The 18,664-nt window shown below is 30.6% G+C and overlaps 1 protein-coding gene across 1 annotated transcript; it reads left to right on the top strand.

Annotated features, from left to right (window-relative positions):
• The first annotated feature begins 13,918 nt into the window (after positions 1 to 13,918).
• LOC108988525 (chaperone protein dnaJ C76, chloroplastic) lies at positions 13,919 to 18,266 on the top strand. The gene is made up of 4 exons (XM_018961810.2): positions 13,919 to 14,352; positions 15,414 to 15,670; positions 17,003 to 17,186; positions 17,484 to 18,266. The coding sequence occupies exons 1-4, from the start codon at positions 13,999 to 14,001 to the stop codon at positions 18,111 to 18,113; spliced, it is 1,425 nt and encodes a 474-aa protein (XP_018817355.1). The 5' UTR covers positions 13,919 to 13,998; the 3' UTR covers positions 18,114 to 18,266.
• Positions 18,267 to 18,664: the final 398 nt, after the last annotated feature.

The following is an 18,664-nucleotide window of genomic DNA, read 5'->3' on the forward strand; positions in this document are numbered from 1 at the left end:
CTTTTTAATCACAAATAAACTAAAAATTACATTTGAAAAAAATATCATTTTGATATTTTTTCTCAAATGCGTTTTTTTGGATAATGTAGAATGTAATTTGAATTTTAAAAAAACATCCATACAACTTTCAAATAATTACAACTTTCAAACTTTTAAAGTAATGGTAATAATCTTTTAAAAAAATAAAACAATCGTCATTTCTAACTCAGAAATCACTTTTTAAATTTGCTTTCAAACAAATGTAACAATCTGAAAGTGTTCTAAACATATGGTTATCAAATAGTAAATAATTTTTTAATAATAGAATTTGTTACTTAAGCTCTATGTCCTAAAACTATAAGGTATATTTTTCACCGCAATCCCAAATATGCACTATGTCTATTTTATAGTATTATCATTAATTAACGTTACACTGACTAATTAATTAAGGAAAAATGCTATGTTTACACAAATTTTCTATAAAAACAAGTTATACGTTAACACGATACTGTTATTTGTCAGTATCATGTTGGAACCTCAGGCTCGGAAGTTCATAAAGTGTTTGGAAATGTCGAGCATACTTGCTCAGAAATTGATATAAATATTGTGTATGGACGTAGAAGGACCCCTTATAAAATATCACGTGTTAATTTTTTTTTAAATAATAGATTTATTTTATAATTAAAAAATAATTTTTAAATAAAAAATATTAATAGCCAAACAACCACTTGCTATTAACCGGGTATTCTTTCACTGCAAGACACACTGTTTTCAAGCGTTGCTAGATCTCATCTGTGCGCCGCCTAAGAACAATTGGTAAGCTCCTCGTATCGAGGTATTACACATTACACATATGTAACACACGGATCTTGTCTTGTTTTTCAGGGTTTTCCCAAAAACTACAGTGAGTCATTTTCCTTACATTAGATATATGCTTTCTTTTTGTTAACCGAAAACAGAGAAAGACCAAGGCTAATATAACACACTCCTATTGTACTAAGCCACCTCATAACCATGCAATTAGGTATCGCTAAGGGTGTAACCGGTCTGGTTCGGTTCCGTTTTAGACATATTTTAGAACCAAACTGGTATATACCGGTTTTGATATTTGAAGAACCGATATCGCACCGATTACACTCTTAAACTGATACTTCCGTTATTACTGGTTTCGGTTCGGTTACATCCCTATATATAATATATATAATATACTATATATATACTATATAGATTATAGTATATTATAATATATAGTGATATAATATTAGTATAATTGAAATTACCCAAGTACTCCTGTAACGTAGCGGGAATATCTACCAATTCACTGAACAAATTGGTTAGTCGTCAAGCATGCAATTAATTTGATAAACAATCAAATACATAAAATAAACGAAGTACGTAACACCAAGATTGGTATCGAAGGAAAACCGTTTAAAGAACTCTTTAAAGGTAAAACCCTACGGGGCAGCCAAACCCAGAAAAGTCAATTTTATTATTTGAAAATCAATTACAAGTAAAACTCAATTACAAAACCTTTGTCAATTGACACTCTTACTTGACCAGACAAATGACCTATTTGTCTTCTACCGCAGTAGCAGTCATAACCTCTAACGATCTTCAAACATTAGCTTTTCTCCTAAAACTCCAGTGACTGAAACTCGACCAATCGATTCTCCAACATGGAGCATGCACGCACTAAAAAGAAAGAGATAAAACACTAGAATTTTCGCACACTCAAATACCACTCTCTGAGAGAAATAGTATAAAAATTCTCTAATGAATTTTCTTACTAAAATATGCACTGGAAACTGCTCTAGAAAATATAAAGATCTGAATCTCTAAAAATCTTAACCAGTAGAATCCCTTAAATAAACTATCTGGAAAGAGTTCCAATTTCAATAGGTTTCTGTTGACGGATAGAATCTGTCGCGAAGAAGTCTCCTGAAGAATTGTTGACATGTCGGGATAACTCTTCTCTGCAATAACTGATTTCTGTTCAACTTCTGTTATGGATAACTTCTTGATAGTTTGAACTTCTTTCTGCTTGATATTTTCTTTTTGAATATTCTATCTATATCACTTGATATCTCCTATCTTTTCAAACATTCAATCTTGATCAAAAGTCTTTTGAACCTTTATCTATTTAACCACTTATCTTAGAATTCAAATATTCATAGATAAAGATAAAGACATATTACATTCATCCAATAATTCAAATAGATCCTAATCATCTAATCCTAACCAACAAATTTTTACATTAACAATAACTATTAATACTATAGACTATAATGATAATATATAATTATTTATATATAGCAAATTACTAATAATATACTTAGTATTAAATAATATTTATTTCCTAAAGTTTTCAAAATAGTCTTAGGATTCAAATTAGTCTTCAAAATCCTATAATAAATTCGGTAAACAATGGCAAGAGGTTTACCACCTTCTTCCATTTTATAACCAGAGGTTAAAATATTTAAAGTCAAAACTTTCAAAATATTAAGATCATCCAAAATAATAGTTAAATCAGGAAAACAATCAAAGTGGATAGGACCACTGAACAAAGAAGATTGAATCATGTTGAACTAATCGACGAATTAGATCTAAACATTCTATTCATAATGAAATCAATCAAAACAAAACTCAACACTAACTAAACCTATCCTCACTTATGGGTCTATTGCATTTCATAACACATACCCTTGGTCCAACCTTGTACCCTCTCCTACCCTACGTGCTCTCACAACAAAACGAACCTAACAGACACGGTCCTAGGTAGTCAATTGCAAACGGGGTGGCACCAACAAAATTAAGAATTAAGAAGGAATGAACAGGCACGAAGCAGAGCTTTGATTGATAACACAACAAGTAGAATGAAGAGAAATAATCAATCTATCAGAAGCCACTTGGCTCTGATACCAACGGAGGGGCGTAGAAGTGAATGCACAAATATAGAAATAGGACCAGATAACTGGATAGTTAATGAATAAAACTTTGTTAATCTAGAGTTCTACTCCTGATGCTACTATTCAAGTTCTAAAAATGATTTATTGGAAATATATTTCTCTTCCCATTGAATAGACCTTAGAAAATGAAGTTCCTCCTATTAGAGTTTCTACTGTCGAACTCAATCTTGATTATATTCATCAATATTTAGATGGTACTGTTAAAATTAGTTTTGACCAACCTCTAGTAAACAATGAAAGATGAAATTCTTTCGTTAGAACTAGATCATCTTTTCTTGGTTCTATTTCAGAAAATCCAAAAATAAGAGACCAAAAGCTCAAAATTTTTTTGGAAGATTCTGTAAAAACTACCCATCCTATTAATCCTAATTAAAAATTGAAAGGAGTTTCTACTATCTCTCAAGTTATTTCTGTTTATTATACTACCAAGGATGTCGAAACATATAAAGGTAACGCCGTAAAGGGAGAAGTGGATAAAGAAGAAGAAGATGTTTCATCTCTATCTCCTATAGCTTTAGATATCGTTGTGCCTATTCATCACAACCAGCTTACTGTGATAAATAGAGTTTTTGAAATTGATTTAATTTCTTTGTTTAAAGAATACAATTCTATTGAAAACTGTGATAAGAGAAAAATTTATCATGCTAATTTTTCTGATTCTGAAAAATTATGTGTTAAAAGAAAATATAAAGAAAAAATGTATGCTCTTCAAAAGTATATACTTTTCTTTGATTTTCTTGAAAATCATTATGTTTCTAAACATAATTTAAATGTTGTTAAACTCCTCTTAAGTAATTTTATTAACCAAACTCTCCGTGTTATAGGACAACAGTTAGATCGTATTGAAGAAAATGTAGAAAAACCTGTTTCTACTCCTTCAAAAACAAAATTAAAAACTGTTGAAAAACTTTTGATTATTTTACCAGAATATAAGCCAAAACTTTATTTAAAGAAAAGGCCAATGCACTTGATAAAATTAATCAAATGCTAGATGATATTAAGAAAGAACAACCATTTACCAATGCTTTAAATAACAATGACAGAGAAGTTGTTATTGTTGAAACCACTGAAGAATAGTCAAAAACACTTAATATAGCTTGCCATTGGGCAAAAATATATTTTGATACAATGTTTTCAACAAATTTTTTCTAAAATATATTTAGCGATTTTGCAATCAATGCGTAGTAAGAATTTTTTGTTTAACAAATCATTTTGAAATTTTGAAATGCATAGTGCTATAGATAAGATTTCTTGCTTAATAGTACTATAATTAAGTTGTGCACTATTTCAGACTCCGGAATGGAATGAATAATTTGTTCAGATGAGCCTGGTGAAACTATTTGTTTCAGAATGCCATTATAACCAATGTTAGAGGCATCTATTTCAACAATTTTAAAAGAACCAGAATTAGGGATACCAAGACACGAAAAAGTCTTGATATGTGCCTTGATTTGTTTAACACGAGTAGTATAAATTTCGGACCAAGAAGGAGGATTGTTGTGTAGCCTTTCAAATATTGGGCGACATTCTTTCCTCATATTTTGATAGAACCAAAGAATTTCTGTAACTGAGTTTTATCAAGAATAACATCAGGAGATTTGTCAGCAAATTTGACAACCCTGTTGATGGGTCGAATTTTGTTTTCAGAAATATCATAACCAAGGAATCAGATCTTGGTTTGAAACAATTTAATCTTTTTAGTTGAAACAATAAGACCATTTAGCCTAATGATATCTAGAAATGATTTCAAATGTTTCTAGTATTCATCAATAGACTTGGAAAATATTAGAACATTATCAATGTAAACAATGGTGAAATGGATGAATGAAGTGAATTTGTCATTCATAATATTTTGGAATTCACTAGGGGTATTTTTAAGACTAAAATGCATTACATTCCACTCGTAGTGTCCAAATGGGGTAGTAAAATCAGTCTTATACTTATCTGACTCAGTAATCTAGATTTGTTAAAATCCTGACTTTAGGTCAAACTTGGAGAAGACAACTGTATTGCATAACCTATGAATTAAGTTATTCTTGTTAGAGATAGGATATCTAATCCACTCTAAAATTTTGTTCAAAGGTTTGTAGTTAATAACTAGGTGGGGTGTCCCTCTCTCAATTTTTGCATTTTTTTGGACATAGAAAGTAGTACAAGACCAGGAAGACTTACTCGACCTAATAATTTGTTTAGCAAGCAAATTATTGATTTCATTTTTGTAATATTCCAAAGTATCACTATTCATTTGAATATGTCAAACTTTAGTTGTAATGTTTTTCTCACAACAATTCTTAATATAGGGTAAACAAATAACATGTTTCTTCCTATGCCAAAAGGCATTTGGAAGATCAGAATAAACATTATCAACCAGTTTTTTGTGAAAATCATAGATTTTTTACTAAAGCAAAGTATTAAAGAGTTGTTCTGAAATCTTTTTGAATTTGATTTCCTGGTGTAGGAAATTCAAATGCTTTGTTTTTATAGAAAGCAAAAATTTCAAACTTTTGTCTGTATCAATTTCAACCTTCGAAGCAAATTTAAACTTAACTTTTTGTCCAAAAGAATCAATAGTAATATCATCATTTCAGAAGTAAATGGATACAAAGAAGTAATAAAAGGAATTCCTAATATGACTTTATCAGTCATATTTTTAAAAAACACAGAAGAAATTTTAAAACAAACATTATCCTGGCAAACATGAGCAGTATTAAGCACATATTTGATCTTCATCTGAGATCCATTTGTCAAGAATAATTTCTAAGTAGGTTTCTCATAATATTTACTAGGAATTATTCCATCCTGAATATAATTCATATCCTATCAGGAGTCAATCATAGCAACCACAGAAAATTGAAATTCATGGCAAACAATAATAGAAATTCTAGAAAACCATTTAGGATGAATAGTATTATGAATTAAACAGATATGATTTTCAAAAGAATTCTCTTCTTTTTGAATGGAATTAGAATAATTTGTTTGCTCATTATCAGAAATGATTTTTTGATCAAATTGCTTATCAATTTTTAAAAACAATAATTCTTGTTTAAAAGAATCATTTTTAGATTTGAGATTATTAATCTCAACTTTGAGTTCAATAATTTCTTTTTAATAAAACCAACTTCACGTAGCAAATCAGTTGTAGAACTATCTTTGAGTTTTTTCTTTTCAAATCTTCACAAAGTTTCTTGAAAATTAATTTTTTGTTTAGAAGTCTTAGGTTCTTGACGAACTATCGTCTTCTTGAGTTTCTAAAGATATTCTTTTTTAAACTCAGGATTAGTAATTTGGAAAATCAGGGTTAATAAAGATTTCTTGTTCTTCTACCTTGGTTAAAATATTGATTTTTTTACCCACATATTTGCAACAAGAATCATTACAACCAAGCTTAATATTGGGAGAATAAGATGATCCAGTTTTCGAGTGATACTCAGACTTACTAGAACTGAATTCATTAATGTCAGATGATGAGGAAGATTTTGTTTCTAAGAGACGAAACAGATTTTCTTGATTATTGGCATTAATATTCAACTGTTATGCTTGTTTTTGAATTTATTGGCAAAATGTCCAGATTTGCTACAATTAAAACATCTCTCTTTTGAAGAGGTTTGAAAAAACTCTTTTTCTTACTAAAAGATTTTTTATTTTTTGTAAAAGTCATCACGGTTGCTTCTCCTTTTCTCATCATGAGGTTTGGTAAATTTATTAGAATATTTTTGTTTTTGCCTAGATAGAGCAACAGAAGGAAGGCCAAATTGTTCACGAAAATTTCTCATTTCATATTTGGCTTTCTTACTATTTTTCATTTGTTGATAAAGCATTATTTGATCATTATACATACTAATACCAACCTTTTTAATTGTCCTGAAGATATCACCATAGGTGTAATAATCATAATTAAGGAGTCCTGAGATATCAGTAACTTCATCCTTAACTTTGTGAGAAAATAAATGAGGTAATTCATTAATAATATTTTCTTTCCAGTAAAGCTTATGACTATCATCACTAAGCATTATTCTGGACATGAAAATATCTTGATACCATCTATAATCAAACATTTGACAACATATTAAATTATTCAAATAATCACTAATATGGTTAATAATGTTGGAGGGAGTTCTAATAAAATGTTTAACAATAGTATAGATCAAAGTATTAACACCATCAATAATTTCCATTCTTATGGTTTCATAAAAAATCGGCAACCTTCATCATTATGCTTAATAGCATTCTGAATTGTTTCACTTGCTTCTACTGTGAGATGTTTATCCCACTAGTGTCGAAGCATTCCAAAAAAGCCGGTAGAAATAGTGATAATCTCAGGTTGTATGAGATTGTTGTTAATATAAGCATTTGCAACTATAGACAATTTACTCATGATATTGAGGATCTCTTGTTCAAATAATCCATCAATATTCCATTAGTATATACTATTTAATACTAAGGGCGGGTTTGGGAGGTAGGATGAGATACGAAATTCTCATCTCATTTCATCTCATCATTACACATTTTTCAAATCCCTATATAAAATATAATAAACAATTCAACTTTTTCAAATCTCAATTCAACTTTTTCAAATCTCAATATAATAATAATACTAAAATATAATATTTTAAACAATAAAACAAAACACAAAATTCTCATCTCACATTCCAAACCTGCCCTAAGTATACAATTAATAATCCATGCCCATTATGGCCCATTATATATAGTATTAGTATACTATACTTATACTATATATATATTATATAGTGATATAATGATATAATAATGTGTATATAGTTATTTACTAATACTATGCCCTGGTTTGGATTTAGATATGATCTCACTTTGTACGGAGAGATACTCTCCAATCCAAACGCTTTTTTTTACTTCATCAGATTGAAAATCATCTCACTTCACCAGTGACAAAGTGAAGTTCTTGCGATGATGGAGTCCACTGAGCAAGAAGCTTGCCAGCTGTGGTGAGGTGTGAAAATGGTTGTGGTGAGGTGAGAAAATGGTTGTGGTGGCAAGTAAGCATGTTATGAACAAGGGAGGGTGTCGAGATGGTGTGGCAAGGGCCTTTCATGGCTAAGGAGTGACTCGGCCACTTTGTGGGCGAAAAGCTCGCGGCCAAGCCGAAGTCTGTTGCTGCGCAACAGGTGGGGAAGGTCCCATCGGCACTTTCTGTTGTCGGGGACCATCACGTCGGCGATAGAAAACGCCAGCATGTCCAGTCTTAGCCACTGGCAACCTCAGCAGAAAACGACTAGTGGGAAAGTTGGCGATGACTGCATCGCCTGGGCGATTGATGGACACTTTGCCGATGACAGAAAATGTCGGTCATCCTGGTATTGGCCAGTGGTGGCCCTGCTTGCCCATGGATGCCACGGGGAAGGCCTATTTGGGTGCACGAAAATGTGCACTCGTTGCTCGCCCTTCCCCTCATGGATGCACTCAATATTCATGGCCATCGTGGCTTGGGGCCATAGCGAGCACGACCTTCGTGGGTCAATGATCATTCCCGTTGTGGCAGAAGGCACAGATAGTCACTAGGCTCTCGGTGTTACGTGCACTTTTGATTCCACTGTGCAAACACACAAAATTTTCAAAAATCATCTCATATCATCTCAACTTAACAATTTCACTATTATTCACAAACTATTTCAACTCATCTTATCTCTGAATCCAAACGAGCCTAATGTTAGTGATAATATAGTATAATAACTAATAGTATTAGTATTAGTATATATAAAAATAATAATAATAATAATAATAATAATGATAATAATAATAATAATGCTCGCCCTTCATGGGTCAATGACCATTCCCGCTGCGGCAGAAGGCACAGGCAGTCACCGGGCTCTCGATGTTACGTGCACTTTTGATTCCACTGTGCAAATAGACAAAATTTTCAAAAACCATCTCATATCATCTCAACTTAACAACCTCACTACTATTTACAAACTATTTCAACTCATTTTATCTCTGAATCCAAACGAGCCTATGTTAGTGATAATATAGTATGATAACAATAAAAAAAAACTAATAGTATTAGTATTAGTATATATAATAATAATAATAATAATAATAATAATAATAATACTCGTCCTTCGTGGGTCAATGACCATTCCCGCTGCGGCAGAAGGCACAGTCACCGAGCTTGCTGTGTTATGTGCACTTTTGATTCCATTGTGCAAACACACAACATTTTCAAAAACCATCTTATATCATCCCGACTTAACAATCTTACTACTATTCACAAACCATTTCAACTCATCTTATCTCTGAATACAAACGAGCTGTATATGTTAGTGATAATATAGTATAATAACTAATAGTATTAGTATTAGTATATATAATAATAATAATAATAATAATAATAATAATAATAATAATATCATATAGTGATATAATATTTGATTATTTATGTTAGTGATAATATGCTAGTTATAATATGTTAGCGGCTAACTTATTTATATATTTGATTATATATGTTAGTGATAATATGATGGTTACATACATTTTTTATATGAGTGTATATGATCACATGTATAGAAATGCATTTATAAAAAAGAATATATATATATATATTATAGTTTATTATGCTATAAAATGTATTTATCCTTAATATATATAATTTATATTAATAACATATAATCAAATGTTCATCTTTAAGATTAATATTTTATGTAATATCAATTTTATGTTATAAAATTAATTTTTTTAATGATAATGTTATATAAAGATTTATAAGATTAATTTTATGTCATATCAAATGTCATATTAATTTTATGTTATTAAATTATTATTATACATTAATAATATAATTTTAAAATTTAATGTTATATTAATTAGCAATTTAGCATATATATATATATATGAACCGGTCCAGTCAGGTTCGGTCCGGTGCTAGATAAAGGAAAATCGGAACTGGACACTGTTTTGAGAAAAATGAAATCGGTACTAGACCGAATCCATCGGTTTTGTTTTGTGATATCTCATATGATAAAGATAATAGTAGGTGGTATATGAGATCCCACATTACTTGGGAATGAGAAGTTATTGTTCTTTTTAATGTTCCAATCGGATTCCAATTGTATAATTGACTAGTCATTTTAGAGTATAGATCACGTGGTACTTTGGACTTTCCATTGATGCATTCAAGGTTCCCCCTTTTTTTTTCAACCCTAGGTGTCGCCGACCATTGCTCAATCACTAGAACAAGAAGGATCAAAGGAATAAAAACCGACATACCTTCATTCCCAAGTTGGGTTGAGGTCTAATGATATTTTATTAGATAATATCTTATTTGATTTTGTAGATAAAAATTAAAAATTGAATAAAATATTTTTTTAATATAATTATTATTTTAAGATTTAAAAAAGTTGAATTGTTAATTATTTTATTTTGTGTAAAAATTTGAAAAAATTGTGATGATTATATGAGATAAAATGAGATGTATTGTGAAAATAAATGAGACTAGATTGATGTTCGGTTGACTTCGATGTCACGAGTTACTCTTAGGCTTAGTCGGATAATGCAAATTTTAAGTACTATTTAAGGTAAAGGATGCTTATTTCAGCTCCTAAGATTATTGACGCAGGTGATTTTCATTACAGTGAACTTTGAGTATCCTCTCGTGATAGTCGATGACAGAACATTGTGATGAAGGTTATGTGACTTTAGAGTCTCGATATTTTAGATTTTGATTTTGGAGGATACTCAAATGGCACCGATCTCAACATCTCAAAGATAAGAAGTTTGGACTTTTCTGTTTATTAAGATGGGCAGTTTGGACTTTACATACCTAGATTGTGTTATTATTTGGAATAACTATTGCTTTAATAGATCAAAATCAAGAGTTATTTCTTTATATTTTTTTTTATTCTATTTATTTTTTTTATAAGAGTTGCATTTATATGAGTGGATCTTTAAGATTTTGTTTGGATAGTGAGATGAGATGGGATGGGATGAGATGATTTGTGAATAATTGTAAAATAATTTATGAATAGTAATAAAATTATTTAAGTATGGATGTTTTATGAGATTTTGAAAAACGAGAGATAAAAAGTTAAATAAAAATCTTATAAAGTTAGAACTTGAAAAAATTGAATTATTTTGTATGTTTTATTTGAAAGTTTGGAAAAGTTGCAATAATTAGATAATGATTAAATAAAAAAATTTAAAATTTAAAACTAAAAAGTGTTTGTATTTGTGGTATTTAGATATTGATATGATATGCGATGAAATGAGATGAATGAAAGACTTTTACTATCCAAACCGGGCCAGGCCTCGTTTGTTTTGGAAAAACATCTCATCTCATCTCATCTCATCATTACAACTTTCCCAACTTCCAATACAAAATAAAATAAACAATTCAACTTTTTCAAATCTCAAAACAAAAATAATATTAAAAAATATATTCTAACAATATTTTATTCAACTTTTTAATTTTAATATTCTTTGTGAGAGATGGATGATATCGACATCAAAGTTTTCATTATGCATGTTCATTTTAAAAAAAGAAAAATTCTATTCATCATCTCCACACATCACACACCATACTTTATTTTATTTTTATTTTTTCTCTTACTGGTATATAGATGATGAGTAAAATAATTTAATAAGTTTAAGGAAAAAAAATAAAAAATAAAAAAAAATAAAAAAGTGTGGCATGTGGTGTGTGAGGATAATGAGTAGCAAATCTCTTAAAAAAAAAAATCCATCATTTAATTATCCATTCAAAAGATAAGAGCACTTAAAATGACTTATCTATTTTTTTTTGTCAAATGACTAAAAACATGTCAAACTGGTCTACTTTGGATACTTAGATGAGATGAGATGATTTGTGAAAAATAATAAAATAATTTATAAATTACAGTGAAATAATTTGAGTTAAAATATTTATGGGGTTTTGAGAAAGTAGAGAAAGAAAAATTGAATAAAAATATTATAAAGTTAAAATATTTTTAGAATATTAATTTTGTTTTAGATTTAAAAAAGTTGAATTATTTTTTATGTTTTGTTTGAAAGTTTGGAAAAATTAAAATGATTAGATGAAAAAGTTAAAAATTTGAAATTAAAAAGTGTTTGCGTTTGTGATGTTTGGATATAAAATGAGATAAAATGAGAGTATCTTATTATCCAAACCAGGCCTAAGGTTTCCATTAGATTATGAGTCTGTTTGGAGTTACGTTAGAGGTCTTAAAAATTAGTTAAATATCTTTAAAATTTTTTTAATGGAAAAATTAAGTTGTTTGAGTATTAAATATTAAAATACTTTTTAATTTCAAATAAGTTAAAAATTACATGAGAAATATAGAGATATATATTGCAATTACATTAATACATGAGAAATATTGAAAGATTTGAGAACATTACAAACTTAAAAGATAGTAAGAGAAAATATTTAAAATGAATAAAGAAAAAAGAAAATATTTAAATGGTATAGAAAAATAATAAATAAGCTAATGTATAATATTACAGGGGTGACAATTTGCTCGTAGGTTATGTTCATGTTATGTCAAATAATAAGTATTAGATTATATGTGTCAATTCAAACATGATCAATCTAATTAAATGAGCTAGATTCTAAAACCCCAACACGACACATATAAATAGTGAGTGATACATAAAAAGAGAGAAAAAACACATATAAAAGTATGTTTTAATTAATTAGTTTAGATTAGGGGTGTAACAGGTCTGGTCTGGTCCTAGAAAAAAATTAGGATCGAATCGATATGCGTCAATTTTGTATTTTTCAAAACTGATTACGCACCGGTTACCATCCTAAATCGATACCTCCGATTTTACCGATTTTCGATCCTGTTTTTCTGTTTAAATAATTTACAAATTTGTCATAAAAAATATGTTTATAAAAAAGAAAAAAAACTGCTTTAAAAAAATTTATTTTATTAAAAATCTGTTACTATTTACAAAAATCCGATTTATAAAAAAAGTCTGTTATGTAAAAACAATTACACTATGAATATCTGCTTTGTTAAAAAAATCTGCTTTATAAAAAAATATGCTATGTAAAAAAAATTCTACTATAAAACAAAATGTTATACAAAAAATCTACAATAAAAAGAAAATTATTTATGATATTAATTACTAATTTGTTACTAACTTAAATTTATATCAATGTACTAATACTGTATGTAATATATTATAGAATATATATTATATATTATATAATAATTATAGAATATATATTATATATTATATAATAATACATTGATACTAAATTATTACTAATACTATATACTATGCTAATAGTGATATTAATACTACATATAATATATGGTCAATGTGATAATTATATAATATCTTATATATAGTTATAATATATATTATTATATATAATTATAATTTATATTATTATATATAATATTTAAAAAATTAATTTAAATATATATTATAGTGAATCGGTCCGGTCCTAAAAATCAAAGAAACGAAATTGAACTTGTTTCAACCCTTTTTGCATTTTAGAAACTGGTTTTGGACCGGACCGGTCTGGTCCAATTTTCGGTTAAAATTTACACCCCTAGTTTAGATAACAAATGGATAATCCATTCGAGAATTTTCTAAATCTCGTTTGGATATAAGAAGTAATTCATCTTATCTCATTATTATAATTTATTTAAATTTTTATATAAAATATAATAAATAATTTAATTTTTTAAAAAAATAATATTTAATAATATTTTATTTTCATTTCAACTTATTTCATCGTATAAAAAAAAAAAAAAAAACACTGTGCCAATCAGTTTGACTTCCCGCGAAAAAAGAAAAAGGAAAAAAGGAAACAAAAAGTGAAAAGGAAACTTTTATTTTTGGACGTAAATGCAATCAGTTGCACCAAAAAGTAACTGAAAATATATATTAAAAAGAAAGAAAAGAAAAAAAAACAACCAAGAAAGGGATGTTCCCCCACTGATATTTTCAACGGAAACACAAATATCTTATAGAATCGGAACAAAATATCTTCTCTCAAGCTGCTACAAACTCAGATAAAAATCTGTTTCCAAATCTCTATAAGCTCTCCCATCCAACAACCAGAAGAAGGAAAATGGCGACTGCTGCATGGCTTCCTCTATACACCACTCCCACTGCTTCAATCATACCAAAGAATTTAAGCCCAAAAACTTTCAGTCCTTTCAACACTACCATAAGTACTGCTAGAAGGCCGTACGGTGTTTCTATGACGTGCAGAGCTTCCTCTTCGATTACGGACTTCGATCTCTACGATCTGCTAGGCATCGATAGCTCTTCACCTCACTCCCACATCAAAACGGCCTATCGTTTGCTGCAGAAGCGGTGCCACCCCGACATCGCCGGTCCGGCAGGCCACGACATGGCTATCATACTCAATGAAGCTTACTCTGTCCTCTCCGATCCAAATTCACGTTCGGCTTACGATAAGGTTCGTGTGGTGAATGAAATTAGCTTACCCTATTGTTTTCTTTCCAAACAACGATGGTGATGTTGATATTTTATGCGGGAACTTGTGATTTGTTATCATATAGCATAGGCCGATCTCTTTTGATCTCTACCTAATTGAGAATCAGTAGTTTTCTCCGTTGTACAGAAAATAAGTTAGCAATAAGTTAGCATCGTTAGAATATAGGACTTCTAGCAAAACAGAAACCTCTTTTGATCACGGTAATTTATCATTATTTTAATAAGACATATATATCAATTTGGAGTTATTGAAATGATTATACTTTTGACCCAAGTTTTGGTTGGTAAAGGCTTGGGAGTTTTCTTGGCTCATAATCCGTCATTGCTTGAAAATATTTGAAGAATTAGCTTTTGGCAAAAAGTGATCAGTCTGATTTCAGGGACCTTGGATTGATTCAAGAACAAACTTTTAGTTTAAAACAACTTAAAATTACAATTCCTCGGCTAAAAGTATTCCCAATTGTTTTAAATAATTATTACAAACCAAACAGCATTTGAACTCTCCCAAACATGGCATTAACAAAAGAAGCGACATCAGGCTGTTTCACTCAACCAGGGTGTCTACAGCTCGTCTAAAGAACTGGAATTGCAAATCTAGCTTGATCTAAACTCGAGTGATAGTGGAGGGAACTCTAGGGTTGGCTATTCTTGTACAACTTTCTTCCATTTCCAAGCACTTCTTGTCTTCTAAGCTCCTCTATACCTTCAATAGCCATGCCACCTACCTTCAATACTGGGTTGGAAGAACATGGTGCCTAGAGTCCTAGACATTTTCATATTCATGCAGAAAACTCAGTCAAGGTGCCAAGAGTTTTAATTTTGAAGTATGATGTATGAATAAGAGATATTACAAGCATGTAACAATAAAGCATAAACAGTGTACATTTCTCACTTCTCGTAGATTTCTAAACTTAGTAAACTCTTAAGAACGTCCATGTATGATAATCCACAATTTTATGAATACTGGAGCAATTCTTTATGAATTCTTGGAGAATGTTTTTGAACTTGAAATATATGGTGCAGGAGCAAGCCAAAATCGCAGAACTTAAGGGTTACACAGGCAAACCTATATATTCAGCATGGTTTGGATCGGAAACCGAACAAAGAGCAGTATTTGTTGATGAAGTAAAGTGTGTTGGCTGCTTAAAATGCGCCTTGTTTGCTGAAAAGACTTTTGCTATTGAATCGGTTTATGGAAGAGCAAGGGTTATTGCACAATGGGCTGACTCTGAGCACAAGATCCAAGAGGCCATGGAAACATGTCCAGTTGATTGCATCTCGTGAGTATCTTATCGCCAATTTTCTAAAGTAGCTCTTCTTTAATACAGTTTTGACACATGAAGTTTTCATTCAGTTGTAATGTAAGAAGCCATGGCCATCAGTTAACAAATTAGGATAACGTGTAAGGCACTTCATTTACTGCTCTAGAGATCCACATTTCCACAAACTTGTTTCAGGAATTTGAGTTGAACTAAAGACTAGTAATGGATCATGTTCTAGGAATTGAAATGGGTTGGTTAAGTTTGAAAGCGAGTAATGAAGAAACAAAATATAGCTTATTCATTAATTCAAATGGAGGAATAATCAAGCTCCTAAATTCATTTTCTTGATGTCATATGCATATGCTTGGTTCTACAGAAGGAGAGGTGGAGCTGGACTATATTTATAAACAACCATAACCATTTGTTAGCATAAACTTTAAGAACAAACTGCCAATTGTAGTTTTTCATATTTTCAGTAAGCAGTATTTTTGGAGTAGTTAAGTGGAATCCAAAGCATGGAATTTCCATTTAAGATGTTTGATCACCCACCCAAAGAGCTTGTCTTTGTCTTACCTCTCTGTTGTTGCATTCTATCGCAAGCCATGCTATGAATTTTAGCTGAACTTGTGTACGAACAGATAATGAAGCAGTGCCAAGTAAGCTGATATTTGTGATCTTTTCACTCAATTGGAATTTCTCATATTTACTGAACTTGAGGGTGTATTTGGAGCAAGCCTTCAACCACACAGTAAGCTCTTGCAGTCCAGGATCATTGAGTGAGGCATGAAAATGTTCACATTCCCTGGAAGCATAGGATAATAATTTAGGGCAGTTCAAATAATTTCATCAGCAAACTAATATCCTAGTATTCATAGGAAATACAGATTCATTTTTATCTGGTTTAGCTCTTCAAAGACAGGAAATTAATAGGTACGAACAACAGTTTCAACAAATAAGCATCTGGAATTCAGGATACATGGACATGATATAATCCCAAGTTGTTCTGTTCCAGTGTGCCTAAATACATCAAGGAAGAACAAAAGAAAATGTGTCATCAGCTGATAAATATAGACGAAAGATAATGATCCCATCTCCTCATCTCATGTAATCTAATTCTGAATTTAACAAAAGGTTCAAAAGTAGATAAAATCAAGAACTTTAATGTAGACATCAATGATCAAACACACAATATGAATATGAAGAAGGATACGTTGTAATAGTTATAATTTTATATTATTCATCAATATTACATATGGTCAGAAAAGACGGGAATTTATTTCATTTATATACATGGTCCATCTTCTTCATGTTTAAGTTAGTATCTTTTCTTAGTGGCTAAGTTAATTACAGGATTGTGAAGAGGTCGAACCTAGCAGCTCTAGAATTCTTAATGTCCAAGCAGCCTCGTGGGAATGTAAGGGTGGGCATGGGTCATGCAGCGGGGGCACGTGTCTCAAATATCTTTGTAGATGTCGAAAAATTCCAGACCAGATTCCAGGAAGCAATGGAAAAGAATTCAACACAACTTCCCAAGGTTGGTTCCCACAAAATGCTGGCTATCATCTAGCATGCATGGAGTTTTAGTACAATTAAACAGAGAATTAGCAGTGGTTAGTCTGCTAGGTTATAGTGCCTTTACAATTCTCTTGTTTTATCTATGTTGCATTTTCCCCTCTAATATCTTATTTATTTTTTGCTTTCCTCTTTCCTAGTCCAGAAAGTTGAGCTACACAAGGGAAGCAATATTTCCTAGCATAAACACCACAAATTGGGTGAATGCAGGATGCACATTGACAGCTGAAAACTACTAACCATAATAGACTTGTTTCAGGAAACAGACCTCCAAAGAGACGCAAGAATGTCAGCAATTCAAACAATCAGATCTATCTCAAATTGGTTATACTGGCAATCACCTATTGCAGGTGGATCCACATCAGAGTCCCAGAATTATCTGACATACGTTTCACGTAAACCTACCGAGGCACACATCAATAAGCTAAGAAAAGCTGCAGCTGCTAGAAAGCAGGCAAGAGAGAGGTCAGAACCCACACGCCGAATTGCATCAAACTATATATACAGCGAGGAGTATTGGATTCCTTCAATCTATGCTCTTCCAGCCTCAACCCAAGAAGACTCTAACTCTGCAGCTAACTCAACAACTTCACCTACAAAAGACATGCACACAGAGAATAGAGGCTACAGAGTACGTGACAACAAGGGAAAGAAGTCCATAATATGGAGAGTTCCAGTTGTAGCAGCAGTGGTTGCTTCGGTCATAGTTCGTCTACAAATTGGAGCAGTAGCTAGTGGTGGATTAAAGGAACATATCGGCGGCTCTTTGGCACTGGACATTGTTAACAGCTCTTGGTTGCCGGGTATCTTAGCAGGGATTACATGGTATGCCATTGGGATGGCAATATTTGAACTTGTGGAAGCCATTCAAAGTAGACAAAGGCTATAGGGAAAGAAACTTTAGCAGTTATATGGTAAATGTGAAAGACATTTGTATATAATAATACAAGTAAGAAATTGATGTATGATTCTAAAAAAAAAAACTGACAAAAAAAAAGAAAGGATTTGGAGGAATTGGAGTAAGTTCTCCCTTATTGTTCAATCTATGGAATCCGGATTTCGACAAAAAACATTATAAAAGTATTATAAAAGTATTCGGATTTGGGATCTAAAAAAATTTATTCGACAAAAAACATTTTTGTATGTGTATATTAGACTTTGTATAATTTTTTAAGAGAAAATAATTCAAATAATTAAGGGTTCGTTTGTATAGTGAGATGAGATAGTTTTAGATGAATTGAATAAAATATTATTAGAATATTATTTTTTAATATTATTATTATTTTAAGATTTGAAAAAGTTGAATTGTTTATAATATTTTGTATAAAAATTTAAAAAAATTATAATGATGAGATGAGTTGAGAGTAATTTTATATACAGATTCCAAACGGAGCCTAAATGAAGCCGGATGTGGCCTTCTCAATTTGCCCGTTCAGAATT

This window comes from Juglans regia, chromosome 13, assembly GCF_001411555.2.
Source record: "Juglans regia cultivar Chandler chromosome 13, Walnut 2.0, whole genome shotgun sequence".
NCBI classification, from domain to species: domain Eukaryota; kingdom Viridiplantae; phylum Streptophyta; class Magnoliopsida; order Fagales; family Juglandaceae; genus Juglans; species Juglans regia.

Excerpts from the sequence above, each read along its gene's own strand:
- LOC108988525 (XM_018961810.2), top strand. The coding sequence starts at position 13,999 with ATGGCGACTGCTGCATGGCTTCCTCTATACACCACTCCCACTGCTTCA. Across the intron at positions 14,353-15,413 it reads CACGTTCGGCTTACGATAAG|GAGCAAGCCAAAATCGCAGA; the intron begins GTTCGTGTGGTG and ends TATATGGTGCAG. Across the intron at positions 15,671-17,002 it reads TGTCCAGTTGATTGCATCTC|GATTGTGAAGAGGTCGAACC; the intron begins GTGAGTATCTTA and ends AGTTAATTACAG.